At 38.5% G+C, this 19,043-nt stretch overlaps 2 protein-coding genes across 3 annotated transcripts in view; both read right to left on the bottom strand.

Annotated features, from left to right (window-relative positions):
* LOC132132883 (protocadherin gamma-C5-like) overlaps window positions 1-15,610 on the bottom strand; it is a 94,514-nt gene extending 78,904 nt beyond the window's left edge. Inside the window, exon 1 of one of the 2 annotated variants that reach the window (XM_059545430.1) lies at window positions 12,971-15,610. In XM_059545430.1, the coding sequence (XP_059401413.1) occupies window positions 12,971-15,382 (2,412 nt within the window). In that variant the 5' untranslated portion in view covers window positions 15,383-15,610. The remainder of the gene's footprint in view (window positions 1-12,970) is intronic. The other variant, XM_059545433.1, reaches the window with a different exon arrangement.
* On the bottom strand, window positions 4,031-6,684 carry LOC132132311 (protocadherin beta-16-like). The gene has a single exon (XM_059544699.1). The coding sequence runs from the start codon at window positions 6,452-6,454 to the stop codon at window positions 4,031-4,033; it is 2,424 nt and encodes an 807-aa protein (XP_059400682.1). The 5' UTR covers window positions 6,455-6,684.
* Window positions 15,611-19,043: the final 3,433 nt, after the last annotated feature.

Raw genomic sequence — 19,043 nt, 5'->3', positions numbered from 1 at the left:
CGAGCCTGACCCGAGCGCAGTCTTTCAACATTCAGACCAAGATCATGAGCTATATTCCCGATAAGCGACCCTTTCTTCATTTCCTCTGGAACGGAGTAACGAATCTGTGCGTTTGTGTTTGAAATCGAACAAGCAGCCATGATGAATAAGACCCTCCATAAGAAAACACGATCCAGTGGCTGTCCCCGAGACTGGTATTGAATCCATCTACATGCTCTAAACTCAAGCATTTTTATAGGTTACCTATTCAAAATACAAACTGTAGAGGATTTTCCGCAGTCAATATATCCACAAATACATCCAGTTTGTTTGCTATTAGTCAGTGAATGTCTCCCTTCATCGATTCTGTTTAGTTTCCTCCAGAATCTCCTACCAGCATCCCTACAGCACAGCTCCACCAACCACTGGCGATACCCTTGCGTTTCTACAAATCAACAGCGGCCCTTAGAGTTAAAAACGGGAAGCAACAATAATAAAAGCTATGAAATTTCCCAGAACTAGAACTGCATTGCTTTCAATTATTTGATAATGATTAAAGGATAAAACATCCATACAAATGTTAATCTTACTGTACACTGAAAAGTGCTAGATAATATTATTAAAATATATATATATATATATATATATATATTATTACAGTATTACAGATTACATATTTGCCTTTACAGACAAAAAAAAAAAAAAACATGATCGCCCCTAAAGCTACTTAAAGATTTAAAGCGTAATACAAGGTTCCGTTCGTTAACATTAGTTGTTGAATTATTAACTAATAACAAGTCATAATTGTACAGATTTTATTCATCTGTATTCATGTAATTACTTTTTCAATTTTAAAAGATTGTTCAAATTGTTGAACAAAGTTCATATGTCCAACTAGAATCGTTAAAAATTACTAATAATAAATAACTATACATTTACCAATAACGGCTTCTAAAAATCGTTTTATTATTATTATTATTATTTATTTTTTATTGTAGCGAATGTATTACGTAATGTTAATGAATTTAAACTTATTATAATGTGTTATAGATTTACTATGGTTTAACAAACCATTTTTACTAACCACAATTCACTGTACTTCATTTTAATTTGATATGTACTTTTTAAGAACAGGTGATCTTAACATTTCTGTCAACTCGGGATCCGCTAACTAATTGATATCTATTTTGCAGTTCATAATCTAAATTTTTAAGAAGTATAATCTCACCTGTATCTTTGTTTATCCCGAAAAAAAAACTCACTTGCTTCTTTGGTAGCAAGAGCAAAGGAAAAGAAAACTTTGTCATTTATACCTTCGTCACCATCAGCAGCACTAATATTACTGATAACAGTACCAGTGAATTCTCTCTAACTTCAGTTTTAAATACTGACTGTCAGGGCCGTGCAGAGACCTTTGGAGGGGCAGGTGCTCGAAGTATAAAAGGGGCACATGGAACAAGACTTTAAATAGCGCTGTTCAAAATATCAATACAGCAATATATTATGATGCATTCCTTGCTGATTCGCGTATCGATATGGATGATTATGTATTGATACGGCAGCAAATGCTGTGATGCAGTTTTGAAACAGATTAGAAAAGACAATTTTAAGTTTAAAAGTACAAAAAATATATATATATTAAAAAAAAATTATTTAAGTAATATATTTAAGTGCGGCTTTTAAGGCACTCTACGTGTTAAACAAAATACTGTACTATAGTAATAGTTTAGTCAAATAAAATAAAAAGACCAGACCCCTCGATCAGGGGTATCATGCAGTCATGATTTTTGAGGGGGCACATTTTTTTTTGGGGGGGGGGGGGGGGGATGTAGCTATAAGTCATGGTATGAAAGCATGTTTGGAATTATTCAAAACAATTCCAAACATGCTTAATATATCAGGAAATATCTCGATTCTCAAACATGTGTAAGTAAACGCGTTTTGTACCTTTATAGATTGTTATTTGATCAATAAATGGAAAAGTAGTGTAATCTATTAACTACACATAAAAACCCGACTTTTTACTTAAGTGCCATATCATGCCATAAAATATTTTTAATACAACTGAATTTGCAATATTGCAAATATTGTAAGTTACTTATTTTAACACTTTCATTTTACAGAGAGTAAAGAACATTTACATTATCAAAGAACATTTTCATTCAGTCTAGACAGAGTTCAGGCACTCTCAAAAACTCCCATTAAAATCACTTAAGCACTTTATATTACATTCGTATGCACATCTGCACTTTCTGTTGTTTCTTATGAGAGAATTCGCTAAATAATTCAGCCAGCGAGCAAGTGAACTAAACACATCTTCTGCACGTCTCTGATTGGCCATTGCATTCATAAGCGCAACAGAATCGTTTCGAATGGGCATGGCGCCTCTGCCTTCGATGCCTTTGAAACGTTTCTCCCTCAAACAGCACGCTGTTACTTCTACACTACAGGCTACACACAGCAATATAAACAACATATCTGCATGTTCTCACAACACATCGTTCTTGTAAAATAATAATAAGTAAATAAAAATAAAAATCACTTCGCTGAGAATGAAACACCTCTTACCAGCTTGTTGAAAATATCCTCTGGCAATTAAAAAATGCGCGTGCGGCGTGACGAATCGTCCCGGTCGGATGCGGTCGTCGTCAGGTGAAAGGTCATCATGTGGGTCATTTTATTTACGGCTAAATTATTATTCAGAAATTTTACCAATATTTAGATGGGGCATGGGCTATGGAAGGCATTCACGAAAGGGTATGTTATGACAAAAAAAAATAAATTGAGGAAATTTTGCTTTGACAAAAGGGCACTTTGGGCACCAAAGGGCAAAGGGGCAGGTGCTCAAGCACCCAACAACCCCCCCCCCCCCCCCCCCCCAACAACCCCCCCCCCCCCACCGCATCTTTATCATTCACTTGTAGCACAGTTCTTTTTTCTCCATTTTGTAAACCCACTTCAAACAGCGATAGCGCTGACCATTTCAGAACTTTCGGGATGAACAGCTCCCGAAGAATTCAACAATAGGTGCGTTCGACTTTAAGCAGCGCTGCATAGAAGGATCAATGTATGGCATCAAAGTACCGCGAGAGCGATAAGAGAGCACACGAATCCAATGCATTCGAATCGGTGCTTCGTTTTCATACAGTGATCGGTAGGCTTGTTTGAGATGAGCAAAATCTGCGCAGAACCGATCACCGGTGATCAGCGCGAGATGCATGCCGGTTAGAAATGTGTCCGAGTGACGTCCGCCTTGCTCTGATGTCATGCTGACGTAGGTCAAAAATCTCTCGCGAGCGCAAGGCGCACGTGTCGGATTCAGCAGTCGGGCGCAGTTGCTCTCCACCGACTGCGCTGATCAAAAGCACGATGGGAAACGACTTGCTGACGACACAGCTTAATGCTCATTGGTTTAAACAACTGTGATGTAATGTTCTCTTTTAAAATGTTTGATTTTAAAACTCTAATATCATGTTTTGTGTGTTTATGTTATGTGTGAATATTCCCAAACTATCTGGCAGTGCGATCTCTTTGGGTTATGTAATTTAATTTTTATAAAAAAAAAATCTAATAAACAAAAACATATGTCTGTATTAAAGAAAAGAAATATTGATAAACTCGTCTTTGGCATGTAATTAAATGGGTGTCTTGTTCATTTTATTTATTTTCATATAAAAGCAACAGAACTTGAATTACATCCAGTTTATTAGCAACACTGTGCGCAAGCGTGAATCCCGCGATAGCCATCTTTGATCTCACAGGTGTCAGATCCACTACGAGAAGAGAGATCTGTCCGGCTTGCCTGCGCTTTGTTCACTCCTCCTCTCACTGCAGCCGCCTACTGTCGCTTACATTTCAGGTGAGGCGAGGCGCATCTCAAACAAGCCTATTCTGTGCAACGCTGCTTAAAGTCGAACGCGCCTAAATAATTGATAGTTTTCAGGCTCGAAGACCTGGCGGGGAAAAACATCCATATAACTGCTCGAACAAGCGAATATTTGTGGTGTAATGGCCATAAAGAAAAAGAGCAAATTACTAATATTAATGTAATCTATTCCTGCAAGGGTCTTACCATTTCTTGTTGCTCAGATTTTTCAAGAGTGTTCTTTTCCTGCATTGCGCGCTGCATGGCCTCAGTGAAACTCGGGTCCACTACTAAAACATTCTGTCCACCGAGTGTAGAAAACTTACAGTCACTCTTCCTCGAGTCAGTCGTCATGCACACTTCATAATTATACCCGTGCGGCAGAGTTCCAGTGACTCCCGTGTCTGCGTAATGCGGTGGATAGTACGGGATAACAGGCAGATTGGACTGATATAAGAAGCGAGATTGTCTCCATCTGTAGATTTTCACTGATATTATAACAACCACACACGTGATAAATAGGAAAGAAACCGCCGCCAGAGCGAGAACTAAATAAAAAGTCAAGTTCTCGTCATACTGTTTTTCTTGCGTAAAATCTGTGAATTCTGACAGCACTTCAGGAAAGCTGTCAGCCACAGCCACGTTAATGGAGACCACAGCTGAGCGAGAGGGCTGTCCGTTATCCTCCACAACAACAGTGAGTTTTTGTTTGACTGCATCTTTATCAGTCACTTGTCGCACAGTTCGTATTTCTCCATTCTGTAAACCCACTTCAAACAGCGCTCTGTCTGTAGCTTTCTGTAGTTTATAGGAGAGCCAGGCATTCTGTCCAGAGTCCACATCAACAGCCACCACTTTAGTGACCAGATATCCAACATCTGCAGCACGAGGCACAATCTCAGCCACCGTAGAAGCACCAGTCTGTACTGGATACAGAACCTGAGGAGCGTTGTCATTTTGATCTTGAATATTGATAGTTACTGTCACTTCAGAGCTCAAGGGCGGGGATCCTCCATCTCGAGCTGTCACATTAAAGGAAAAAGATTTCAACTGTTCAAAATCAAATGATTTAACTGCATGAACAGTGCCAGTATGTGAATCTACAGATACGAGAGAACTTAGCGGTGCACCATGCATGTCTTCATCCTTCAGGAAATAAGACAATTGCGCATTGGGACCCCAGTCAGCATCATTTGCTTTAACAGTCATTATAGTCAGACCAGGATAATTATTTTCACTAACAAATGTTTTATATTCCTCGAACTCGAATACTGGCGGATTGTCATTCACATCAGATATTTTTACAGTAAGCGTTTTGTTTGCGTTGCGCGCAGGACTTCCATTGTCTGATACTAAGATCGTTATGTTATATTCAGAGAGACTTTCTCGATCAAGCATATCATCAGTAACTAAACTGTAATAATCCGTGAGAGATGACTCAATTTTAAACGGTATATTTTGATTTATTGAGCACTGAACAAGGCCATTTTTACCAGAATCTGCGTCCTCTACGTTAATGACGGCTAAAGTTGTTCCCACTGGGGCATTTTCAGGAAGGGTGTTTGAGAACGACATCAGCTGTATGGTTGGAGAATTGTCATTCTCATCAATTACATCTATGATAATTTTGCAGGTATCTGCGTGACCTCCTTTATCTCTCGCTTTAATATTTATTTGATAACTATTTTGAGATTCATAATCTAAATGATCAAGAAGTGTAATTTCACCTGTGTCTGTATTTATCTCAAAAAGCTCCCTTGCTTCTTTGCTTGCTACAGCAAAGGTATAGGAAACCTGGCCATTTACACCTTCGTCAGCATCAGCAGCACTAATAGTACCGATAACAGTACCAGCAGGTGAATTCTCTCTTACTTCAGTTTTAAATACTGACTGTTTGCACACTGGAGCATTATCATTAGCATCCAGAACAGTGACGTGAATTTTTACCGTGCCTGATTTCTGAGGTGACCCTCCATCAGTTGCCACAAGAACCAATTTAATCTCATCGCGTTCCTCTCGGTCTAGTTCTCGTTGTAAAACCATCTCGATGTATTTGTTGCCATCAGTCTGACTATGAACCTCCAGTTTAAAATGATCAATTGGATGTAGTTTATAGCTCTGTATTCCATTTAGACCTACATCTGTATCTATTGCGCTATCCAAAGGAAACCTAGTTCCACAAATTGCATTTTCACTAACTTCCAAATTAACATTTTCTTTCGGAAATAACGGAGCATTATCGTTTATATCTTGCACCTCAACTGTGACTCGATGGAGTTGGATAGGATTTTCAACGATAAGATCAAAGCTGAAGCTGCAAGGCGTCGTTTGCTTACAGAGCTCCTCGCGATCAATCCTTTCTTTAACAATTAGAGTCCCTTTGTCTCTGCTCAGATCAACATACTGTCGTCCGCCCTTTGTTACCACGCGAGCTTTTCCAGATATTAGTCTACTTATATCTATCCCCAGATCCTTGGCGATGTTTCCAACAAATGATCCCTCTGGCATTTCCTCTGGAATAGAATATCTCGCATTGCAATATATGACGTCCACGCCATAAAAGCAGAGAATGAAAAACACAACCTGCCATTTTGAGTATGTAGAAACCATCCTCGGATTGTGTGCACTGCTCGATAACCTTAAGAAATCTTGATAAACTGCGTCGTCATACAAAGGTGGAACAAGTAAAGATTATAATTCCAAATTAACGCATTTACGTTCTTTTCATCGGAAGAACACTGCAAATGTTCAACCTCAACAAATGCTTCAATAAGGGATGGACTGCTGAGCAAAAACGCACTCAACTCAGATGTTAATCAACAGCGGCACTCAGAGCTTCAAAGTCGCAAACACAAGACCACCAGCCTTTATGCGACTGTTACAAGCCAAAGTGCAATATCGGTTCAGCCATTAATAAGTACCAGGCAGAGCCACCACCCCCAAAATGAAGGGGGGGGGGGGGGGGGGGCACTAACCATTTCAGCACTATAAGAATGAACAGCACCCGACGAATTTAATCCAGAATACAATGTTAAATAAGCTCCAACAACTGAAAAAAGTACACCTTAAGGAAAAAAAGTTAAGAAAAGTCTAAAAACTCATCTTTAGCACTTGACATGTCTTGTTGAAATACTGACTTTAGTTTATTATTATATTATTAATAATACATTATTATTTTAATAAATTTAATAAATAATTAAATGTTAATTTATTCTGACAAAACAAGATTTGATAAAACAAACTAATTTATTGATTTTGGTTGTTTTTAAAGCAACTAAATTATGAAACATTTCACTTTTAATTCTTGTTTGAATAACAGGTTGTGCCTTGTGCCTGGTTGTACAAACAAATGTATTTATGGTCAGTTGTCAGTACAGATTCCCTGGCTTTTCAGTCTCTATTATAAAATTAATGATTTAAATATGTACATCACATGCATGCAACTAAGTTAATTTAGAACAAATAAGATTTTTTTCTTCCCCTTAGAAGAATATCCATTATTGGTTTACAGAGGAGAGCATGAAAGACAAAAATGAGATTAAACAAGTTAGGGCTGCTTACATTAATTCAAATCATTAAACATTCACATGTAGTCATTTTATCCAAAGCGACTTACTATTGAAGGAAAGCGATTCTTCTTAAAGAGGCAAACAGTTACAGGACGTGCTTGCAATACCAAGTTTTAGACATTGTTCAAATAATTATAAGCTAGAAGGAGAAGGAATAAATAAAGAGAAAGTTTTTTTTATGATGAAGCCAAGTAGTTTCGGCAAAGATTAGTTTTCTGCTGTCACTTGACAATTGTCAGGGATTCAGCATTCCAAATAGGGGTGGGAAGATCATTCCACCAGCCAGGAATGATGAACAAGAATATTCATCAATAATACTAACATTCTTGTTTGAGCTACAATTATTGATTGCACATGTACCTGTGGAACAGTCCTTAACATACATGCAATTAAAGTCACAGTGACAATAATGTCCATAATTTAAGACACCTAAGACACTGCTTCAGACAGACAGGAAGAACAGCTTTACCCTTGCAGTGCCAAAACCATGCATAGCCATGTGTCCCCATGTTTGAGAACTTGTCTTGGGGAAACATCTCACAGCAAGAACTGGCAAAACTACTGCAGTCCATAGATGAGATTCTCTGTAGTAGTTTAGCAGCTGGTGGACACACACTATAAAGTGACTGCAATTTTGATATTGAGCCTATTTTTGTTCAGGGACTTATTATGTGAAATTTGTTGAATTATGTCTCACGGTGTTTAATCTTTTTTTATGTTCATACATGCTCATACATGTTATTTTTCATATATATTTCCAAAAGATAGCAAGTCAGTTTATTCATTGTTATTTTATTTATTTTATTTTATTTATTTTGTCCTGTGTAAATTTGCCTTTTTTTCTGAAGTACTAGTACAAGACAACAAAAAAATTTTTTTTCTTTATTGGGCAAGTACTTGCTTGTGTGAAAGTTTGTTCTTTGAAAGCTAAGTTTTTAGATTAAAAAAGTTACAAATTCAATATTTTAAACAATTGTTTGAAAGGTTTACAAAGATTTTTGGAGATACTTCCTGACAATTAAAAGGGTGTAGGCTGTTGGGAATAAAATCAAATAATGTAGAGTGGGAAATTAAATGGGAAAAGAAAAATGAAATTACTTGCAATTCCATTTTATTACCTTATTTGAATATTATTAGTGCTGTGATGATTTTAATTGTTCTTTTTACGAGAATCATAGCAGTAAGTCTTTCACTTTACAAATTAATTAATAAGTATGTATATTTTAAATCAGCTAAATAGGCATGACAGAACATCTCAAATATGTACAACTCTGACAGAGAATACTGACTGTGAGGCTAATGATACATAGATCAGAAATGTGTGCAATTTCTGGACAGAATCAGGACAGAATCACAAAACCAAACATACAAATTGAAGCCGGTACTAACAGAATGTATTAATTTGCCAGAGTGGGGTAGCAGAGTCCTTCACCAGTGGTGTCACTACTACTTGTGTCTGTTGTTTTTTTTTTTTTTAATTTTATTTTTTTTGTCACAATACAAAGTTTGAGAGAAAGGAATTGTGTTTTTATTGTAAGACATGATGACTTAAAGTCACTGGTGCGTGAGCCTGTGGTTAGAGATATGTATCATAATTGTAAGAACTGCGGAGAGTTCCTGCTCCATCCACCTCTGCATAGTTGGGAGGGAGATGGGAAAAGCAACTGCTCCATCAAACAACAGTCTGGGCTTTCTCCTGTGACAAAACTCCACTGCCACGATCAATATGATGAACGTCAGGAAGAAGGTGGACACGCAAACTAATGCAATTATCAAATATGTCATTAATTTAGAGTCGTTGTCCTCATAAGTCATATCTTTAATTATCCATTATCCTTCACCTAAATAACAAGGTTCTGCTTCATATTTTCTGATTCAGAAATATCTCGTTGTGTTTTGATCTCTCCACTATGGAGACCTATAGTGAACAGTCCCGGATCAGTCGATTTGACAATCTGATAGGACAGCCATGCATTCTGTCCAGAGTCAGCATCTATAGCGATCACATTGGACACCAGTGAGCCCGAGAGAGTCACTTTTGGGACCATTTCAGTCATTAAAGACTTTCCATCAGGAACAGGGAATAAAATCTGTGGAGAGTTATCATTCTCATCTGTTATGAAGACTTTCACAGTCACGTTACTGCTGAGTGGTGGAGATATTGTTCAGCGGTTGTTTTAGAACTAGGTCGTATTTTAAGACACAGTATGCCTTTGAACCGCACAGTTCCTCTCGGTCGATCCTCTCCGTCACAATAAATTCACCTTTTTGTAGGTTAATCTCACAAAAACGATTTTCATTTTCCTCCGTGTCTAATCGAGCGTTTCCTGATAATAGCCCACCCGTTTTAAGACCGAGATCCTTCGCAATATCTCCGATTACCGATCCTCGTTTCAACTCCTCTTGTAGCTCAAATGGCCATTGCTTTTGCGCATGAACAGTAAAATGAACGCGATGCACGTCGACCAAGAAAAAAAAAATCCTAACATAATCGCCATTTCTTAATTTCAGTTGATATTAAATTCAGTCTCCACAGTCCACAGTGATATATTTACATCAGCCCGCAAACCTAAACAATGATGTGTGTGTATAAGGCGTGAAGTGATGTTTAAAGTATTATGACAAAGGGAAGGCAGTTATAAAGGATGCTGCATTCTTGGTCAATAGCGACCCTCTGAGTTTGCTTATCACATTACAATTATGCCTCAAGATGGATTTAAACTAAAGTGGGGCAAAGTAATATAAACACAATAAAACTGATATGTAAATAAATAAATGAATTAATTAATTAATAAATAAAACGGGACTCAGTGTTTCTCAGTTTTTGTCATAGAATTTACTGATTTTAAGTTACAATGATAACACTTTATTTGAAGATTATAAAGGTATAGGCTACATAATGTACATTGCAATGCATTATATCTTTTCAGAAATAAATGTAACCAATATTAAAATGTACTATAATATTTGCAGATTCCTGGTTATTTCTGAAATTGATTGCTTATCATGTTTTAATATAATTTAATTTCTAAGTATACTTTCTACATTCTAAAGGTGTAACAATTAATAGATAAGTACTAATGTATTATAACAATTGTTCATGAGATCATACAATGCATTATAAGGTGCACTGGGGCATTTAATGCATTAAAAATACTTAATGCTTCATACAAATAAGTAAAGTCTTACAGACAAAAGCCTCATTTATAGAATTGTTTAATGTGCTTCATGAAATAAATGACAACTTGATATAAATATTTGCTGAAAAAAGGAAAATAGTGTAAAACAATATCATAATTATATTATTTGACATCATTTGGTCAAATAATAGTATAATCATAGATAGCCACTGTTCTCCGGATTTGGAATTCATGACTGTCAAATGCAGCCCATTCTTTTTACAGAGAGAGTTAACAGTAGTGATTGCCATTGCTGTTTACATACCACCCAATGCGAATGTCAGCATAGCTCTTACTCTCTTGCTAGATTCCATAGCATGCTCATCCTAATGGAGTACACATAATAGCTGGAGATTTTTCATTTCAGGCAGATCTGAAAACAACACTTCCACACTTCTTCCAGCATGTTAAATGCCCAACTAGAGGGGATAACACACTTGACTGTGTGTACACCAACATTAAACATGCATATAGAGCTATCCCTCTCCCTCACCTAGGTCATTCAGACTACCTCTCTATGCTTCTTATTCCAGCATATACTCCCCTCAGAAGAAGAACAACACCACTCACAAAGACTATATGGCCCGAAAATGCCCTTCCTCAGTTTCAGGACTGTTTTACACATACTGACTGTGAAGTTTTTCAACATCAGGACCTGGCTGTTCACACTGAGGTGGTACTGGCTTACATTAAGTACTACATGGACAACTTCAGAGTGAATAAAATAATCCTGGTTTGTCCTAACCAGAAGCCCTGGAAGACCAGCCAAGTCCACAAGCTCCTTAAAGATCGGAAAGCTGCCTTTAGGTCAGGTAATAGAGCTCTTTACAGTGCCACCAGAGCCAACCTGAAGAAAGGAATTAAGGATGCAAAAAGGGACTACAAAAAGAAGGTAGAAGATCACATCACAGATGGCAATTCACGACAGGTATGGCAGGGATTCAAGCACCTAACAAACTTCAGAGGCAGCAGATGTGTAGCTTGGAACAGCTTGCCTCTGCTGGCAGAAGAACTGAACAGTTTTTTGCTCGTTTTGACACACCACATCAGCAAAAAACCACACCACCTCAGCCAACACCAGACCCTAGTACCACCCAACTCACTATCCAGGAGCATGAAGTGAGGCGGGTGCTCAGAACAGTGAACACTAGGAAAGCTGCAGGCCCTGATGGCATCCCAGGGAAGGTGCTTAAGCGATGTGCTGACCAGCTCTCAGGAGTCCTCGCCAACCTCTTCAACCTCTCTCTGAACAAGCCTTAATTCCATCCTGCCTGAAAACTTCCATAATTATCCCCATACCAAAGAAATCAGCCACAGATAGCATCAATGACTATCGCCCAATTGCCCTCACACCAATTATCATGAAGTGCTTCGAGAGGCTGGTTCTACACCATCTGAAGACCTGCCTCCCCTCTACCTTCGACGCACATCAGTTTGCCTATAGAGCTAACAGATCAACTGAGGATGCAATAGCCATAGCTCTCCATAATGCGCTGAGACATCTGGAACATCGGGATAGCTATGTGAGGATGCTTTTTATTGACTAAAGCTCAGCCTTCAATACCATCATACATCATACACCGGACATTCTCTTCAGCAAACTCACAGATCTGGCTCCCCTCAGGGTTGCGTGCTAAGCCCAATTCTGTACCCTCTCTACACGCATGACTGCCGTCCAGCCCATCACCAGAATACCATTATCAAATTCGCCGATGATACTACAGTGGTGGGCCTAATTTCAAAGGGGGATGAGACTGCCTACAGAGATGAGATCCTGAGACTGTCAGAGTGGTGTTCAGCTAATAACCTGACACTTAACACCACCAAAACAAAGGAAATAATCCTTGACTTTAGAAGGCACAGGGCAGACCCAGCTCCCCTTTACATCAATGGAGACTGCGTAGAGAGGGTTCAGACATTCAAAAGGAATACAGTGGATCATCAACACTGCGCAGAGGATCATTGGCTGTTCTCTTCCCTCTCTGAAGGACCTTTACAACTCCCGCTGCCTCAACAGAGCTCAGAGCATTGGAAAAGACCACTCTCACCCTGGTTCCCACCTGTTTAACCTGCTGCCATCTGGCAGGCGCTACAGGTGCATTAAATCACGTACAAACAGACAAGTATAGCTTCTTCCCCAGAGCTATAATTATGCTGAACACAAACATGCACTGACACGCACTGACCCCACCCCTTCCATCTTATTCAGTGCAATATGTGTATATCATAAGTAACCCCTTTTTTTTCTTTTTTTCTATTGTATGCCACGCACCTTGCACAGAAGCTCTGCAATTTCATTGTATCTAGTGTACAATGACAATAAAAATCATTCCTAAAAAAATTATTCAAATTAATGCATTTGTAAATAGGCCTCATACCTCGTCTTCCTCTTCTGTGTTGACAAGAGTGAGAACACGTGTTCCAAATGATTCACTTTTAACTGATTTCAGAGTCCCACCAGCAGGAAGTGTGTTTTCATTGTAAGATCTTATGAATCTGAAGTCACTGGTGCGTGAGCCTGTGGTTAGATATGTATCATAATTGTAAGAGCTGCGGAGAGTACCTGCTCCATCCACCTCTGCATAGTTGGGAGGGAGATAGGCATTGGGAACAGCAACTGCTCCATCAAACAACAGTCTGGGCTTTCTTCTGTGACAAAACTTCACTGCCACAATCAATATGATAAATGTCAGGAAGAAGGTGGAGACGCAAACTAATGAAATGATCAAATATGACGTTAATTTAGAGTTGTTGTCCTCATAAGTCATATCTTTAAGTTCAGGAACTTCTGAAAGGTTGTCAGAGATGAGTAAATTTACAGCACATGTTGTAGAAAGAGAGGGCTGTCCGTTATCCTTCACTGAAATAACAATGTTCTGCTTCATTTTGTCGGATTCAGAAATATCTCGTTGTGTTTTGATCTCTCCACTATGGAGACCTATAGTGAACAGTCCCGGATCAGTCGATTTGACAATCTGATAGGACAGCCATGCATTCTGTCCAGAGTCAGCATCTATAGCGATCACCTTGGACACCAGTGAGCCTGAGAGAGTCACTTTTGGGACCATTTCAGTCATTAAAGACTTTCCATCAGGAACAGGGAATAAAATCTGTGGAGAGTTATCATTCTCATCTGTTATGAAGACTTTCACAGTCACGTTACTGCTGAGTGGTGGAGATCCATTGTCTCTGGCAACAACTTTGACAGTCAAGTTTCTGAACTGCTCATAGTCAAACGATCTTACAGCATGGATCACCCCTGTATCTCCAGTAATAGATAGAAATGAGGACACTGGGACCCCACTGACTTCACTGGGTACCAGAGAGTACAGTACAGTCCCGTTCTGTCTCCAATCTGGATCATTTGCACTGACAGAACAAACAGAAGTGCCTGGCTTGCTATTTTCCCTTATATAAGCACTGTAAGAATGCTGCACAAATACAGGAGGATTGTCATTCACATCTGAGACAAATAAGTGAATTGTCATGGAGGTGGATAAGGGTGGAGATCCCCCATCAGTGGCTGTGATGGTAATGTTGTAATCAGATTCTTTCTCTCGGTCTAGAGCTTTTGTAGTCACTAGAGAGAAATAGTTTTTAACAGATGGGTTAAGCTTGAAAGGAACATTTTGCTGAACAGAACAACGAATCTGCCGGTTTTCTCCTGAGTCTTTGTCTTGAACATTAATGATTCCCACTTCAGTGCCTGGCTCAGAGTTTTCAGGTACTGGATTATTCAAAGATTTAAGGATGATTCTAGGCGGATTGTCATTAACATCAGTTATATCTATCATAACTTTAGCAGTTGATGCTAATCCAGATGCATCTTTGGCCTGAATTCCCATTTCATAATTTATTTCATTCTCATAATCAATTTCATTGATCAACAGAATTTGTCCTGTTATCTTATTAATAGAAAATAATTTTGCAGCTTTGTCTGATATTCTGCTGAATTCATACGTTACTTCCCCGTTTGGACCTTCATCTGCATCAGTGGCGCTCACTCTGATTATTTCTGTTCCTGGATGTGTATTTTCAGCTAGAGTGACCCTATAAACAGAATCACTAAACACTGGGACATTATCATTAGCATCGAGAACAGTGATGTGTATAACAGCAGTTCCAGACCTTTGCGGTGAACCACCATCAGTGGATGTGAGTATCATATCTATCTCCTTCTGCTTTTCACGATCCAACTCCTTTTCCAACACGAGTTCAGCATATTTTCCACCATCTGCAGTATCATGTACCGTCAGATCGAAATTTTCATTTTTCTCTAGTAAATAGCCCTTAACAGCGTTATGGCCAATATCTGTATCATGCGCCTCATCTAAGCGGAATCTTTTTCCTTTAACTGCTGATTCGCTGATTTCAAAGTGAATACGTTCATTCGGAAATCGTGGTGCGTTGTCATTTATATCCTGAATTTGCATAATTATACGATGGACTTCAAGAGGGTTTTCCAGGACGAGATCATAGCTAAGAATGCAGGAAATCCGAGATCCACAAAGCTCCTCTCGGTCTATTGTCTCTGCCACGATTAAATCACCAGTATTCAGATTAATATCACAGTACCGTTTGCTGCTGTCCTCCGTGTCTATCCGAGCTTTACGAGCAGACAATTGTTCCACATCCATCCTTAGATTCTTTGCTATGTTTCCAATCACATACTGGCGCTTCGTTTCTTCTGGAATATTGTAGCTCAGATCATCACAGACGGATCTCAGAGGAAACATAATGAAAGCCACGAAAAACGCAAAGAAATGACGTAAAAATAACCTGTAATCCATTTTTGAAGATTTGATATTGCACCTTCTCAACAGTAAGTGAATCTTTGACGAATGATGTTATAATTTTTTGTGTGTCGACGGACTGTTACTCCATTTTGTGCGGCGCTCATTCTAATAGACAGATCTCATATTGCATACATTAGGTGTGGGAGGAGAGACGCATCAGTCTGCACACTTGGTGAATAGCGACACTGTGAGTATTTGTCTGTTCATTGCACCATTCATACATATATTGAAAAGATTACAGTGATCAACCAAGTGAAGCCTCATGTTTGTTAGATCGTTTTATTGTAAGATAATTCATATAATTGTGTGGCTATATTCATATTGGAAAATAACTGAAAATTGTCACGCAATCAAAAATAAAATACAACAGACTGTTCTGGCGCTGTCCAGACTTGTGGTGCTGAAACCGGATGACCTCAAAGACATTTTGACGATATATATATATATATATATATATATATATATATATATATATATATATATATATGTGTGTGTGTGTGTGTGTGTGTGTGTGTGTGTGTGTGTGTGTGTGTGTGTGTGTGTGTGTGTGTGTGTGTGTGTGTGTGTGTGTGTGTGTGTTTATATATTAAACTTTAAATGCATATTAAATTAACGATTGATCAGTTTTAAATGAAAAGAGGGAATATCCTTCTATTTACTGCTTCAACCAGATATAATTCTTGACTAAGTTTTAACGTGGATGTACACTGTATTTTTGACCACAAGGTGATGAATGTCTAAAAATATTTAGGCCAATATGTTAAAACTTACTATCAAAGTTTGTTTATAGACTAAAACAACAACTGAAAATATCAAGTAAATGTTAAAACTTGCAGAGATCAAATACAAAACTTCGCAAGCCAAAACCATATTATCCACAATAAAGCCAGGCACAGTTACTCCATTTTGTGCAGTGTTTATTCTAACAGACAGAGCTCATTTTGCATGCATTAAGTGAGGGTAGAGAGACACGTGAGCGAGACTGCGAGTATTTCTTCAGAGCTTCGTTAAAGCCGTCAGTGTTTACTGGCGCTGTCCAGACCTATGGTTCTGAAACCGAATGAACATGTAGACAGACTAGGTGAGAATATATTCATTTAATTTTGAATATATGTTGAACAAATTTGAAATCTATTTATATTCTCTATTTTAAACAAACGTAGTTATTTAGTTTTAACGTAAATGCTGTGCACCATGCCATCAACATCTAAGGGAAGGGGAGAAGGTCGGGGTGATAAAACCACCTGAAAATTATATAAAGAAACACACGAACTGTCAGAGATAAAACTAATTAAATACGTGACCATAATAGGGGTTATGAAAGGTAGTGGATAAAGCTACATTAAACTATTAAAGACTGTAACGGCTTATTAACAAAGAAAAAGAAGAAAAAAATTGGACAGAGTAACCTTAAAAAAAAAAAACCTATGTATACTTTCTAAAATTAATTAATGCAACATTCTATTCTGTCGTCCAAGAAACCGATAACGGTGTGCCGAAAATGTGCAAAATTTTTAGAGTACAAGCTGGCCAAAGACTCGTTCTTGTCCATTTAAATAGTTTTCACTATGAGGTCATCGTGTTTTATAGATACCTTCACATTAAAGGCAGGGCGTGGAGAGTTCTGATAGCAATACAATACAGACATTTGTAATGAAATATGAGGTTCTCATTCGTTGTCACTCAGCATCATACAAGAATCGATTTACAAGAAAGTACCTGACATCATTAATTGATATATACAAATAAATGTATAATTAGCGGAAACCAGTGATTAAATGAGTTTGGGGGAATTAATCCTTTCTTACCTCAGCTTCATTTCCCGTAAAGTCAAGTGTTATCATGCTCGAACCAAAATGAAAATCGTGCTCCTTTTTCAGGGTCTCACCAGCAGGAAGCGTGTTTTCATTATATGAGCTCACAAACTTAAAGTCACTGGTGCGCGAGCCTGTGGTTAGATACGCGTTATAATTGTATGAGCTGCCGAGAGTTCCTGCTCCATCCACCTCTGCATAGTTGGGAGGAAGATAGGCACTGGGAACAGCAACTGCTCCATCAAACAACAGTCTGGGCTTTCTTCTGTGACAAAACTTCACTGCCACTATCAATATGATGAACGTCAGGAAGAAGGTGGACACGCATACTAATGCAATTATCAAATATGACGTTAATTTAGAGTTGTTGTCCTCATAAGTCATATCTTTAAGTTCAGGAACTTCTGAAAGGTTGTCAGAGATGAGTAAATTTACATCACATGTCGTAGACAGAGAGGGCTGTCCGTTATCTTTAACCGAAATAACAAGGTTCTGCTTCATATTGTCAGATTCAGAAATATCTCGTTGTGTTTTGATCTCTCCACTATGGAGACCTATAGTGAACAGTCCCGGATCAGTGGATTTGACGATCTGATAGGACAGCCATGCATTCTGTCCAGAGTCAGCATCTATAGCGATCACCTTGGACACCAGTGAGCCTGAGAGAGTCACTTTTGGCACCATTTCAGTCATTAAAGACTTTCCATCAGGAACAGGGTATAATATCTGTGGAGAGTTATCATTCTCATCTGTTATGAAGACTTTCACAGTCACGTTACTGCTGAGTGGTGGAGATCCATTGTCTCTGGCAACAACTTTGACAGTCAAGTTTCGGAACTGCTCATAGTCAAACGATCTTACAGCATGGATCACCCCTGTATCTCCATTAATTGATAGAAATGAGGACACTGGGACCCCACTGGCTTCACTGGGTACCAGAGAGTACAGTACAGTCCCGTTCTGTCTCCAATCTGGATCATTTGCACTGACAGAACAAACAGAATTGCCTGGCTTGTTATTTTCACTTATATAAGCACTGTAAGAATGCTGCACAAATACAGGAGGATTGTCATTCACATCTGAGACAAATAAGTGAATTGTCATGGAGGTGGATAAGGGTGGAGATCCCCCATTAGTGGCTGTGATGGTAATGTTGTAATCAGATTCTTTCTCTCGGTCTAGAGCTTTTGTAGTCACTAGAGATAAATAATTTTTAACAGATGGGTTAAGCTTGAAAGGCAAATTTTGTTGAAGAGAACAACGAATCTGCCGGTTTTCTCATGAGTCTTTGTCTTGAACATTAATGATTCCCACTTCAGTGCCTGGCTCAGAGTTTTCAGGTACTGGATTATTCAAAGATTTAAGGATGATTCTAGGCGGATTGTCATTAACGTCAGTTATATCTATTATAACTTTAGCAGTTGATGCTAATCCAGATGCATCTTTGGCCTGAATTCCCATTTCATACTTTTTGTCTTTTTCATAATCAATTTCTCCAGTCACCACGATTTGTCCTGTTATCTTATTAATAGAAAATAATTTTGCAGCTTTGTCTGATATTCTGCTGAATTCATACGTTACTTCCCCGTTTGGACCTTCATCTGCATCAGTGGCGCTCACTCTGATTATTTCTGTTCCTGGATGTGTATTTTCAGCTAGAGTGACCCTATAAACCGACTCACTAAACACTGGGACATTATCATTAGCATCGAGAACAGTGATGTGTATAACAGCAGTTCCAGACCTTTGCGGTGAACCACCATCAGTGGCTGTGAGTATCATATCTATCTCCTTTTGCTCTTCACGATCCAACTCCTTTTCCAAAACGAGTTCAGCATATT

The sequence above is a fragment of the Carassius carassius genome, chromosome 49 (assembly GCF_963082965.1).
Source record: "Carassius carassius chromosome 49, fCarCar2.1, whole genome shotgun sequence".
Taxonomy (NCBI): domain Eukaryota; kingdom Metazoa; phylum Chordata; class Actinopteri; order Cypriniformes; family Cyprinidae; genus Carassius; species Carassius carassius.
This window is presented reverse-complemented; position numbering and strand designations above follow the sequence as displayed.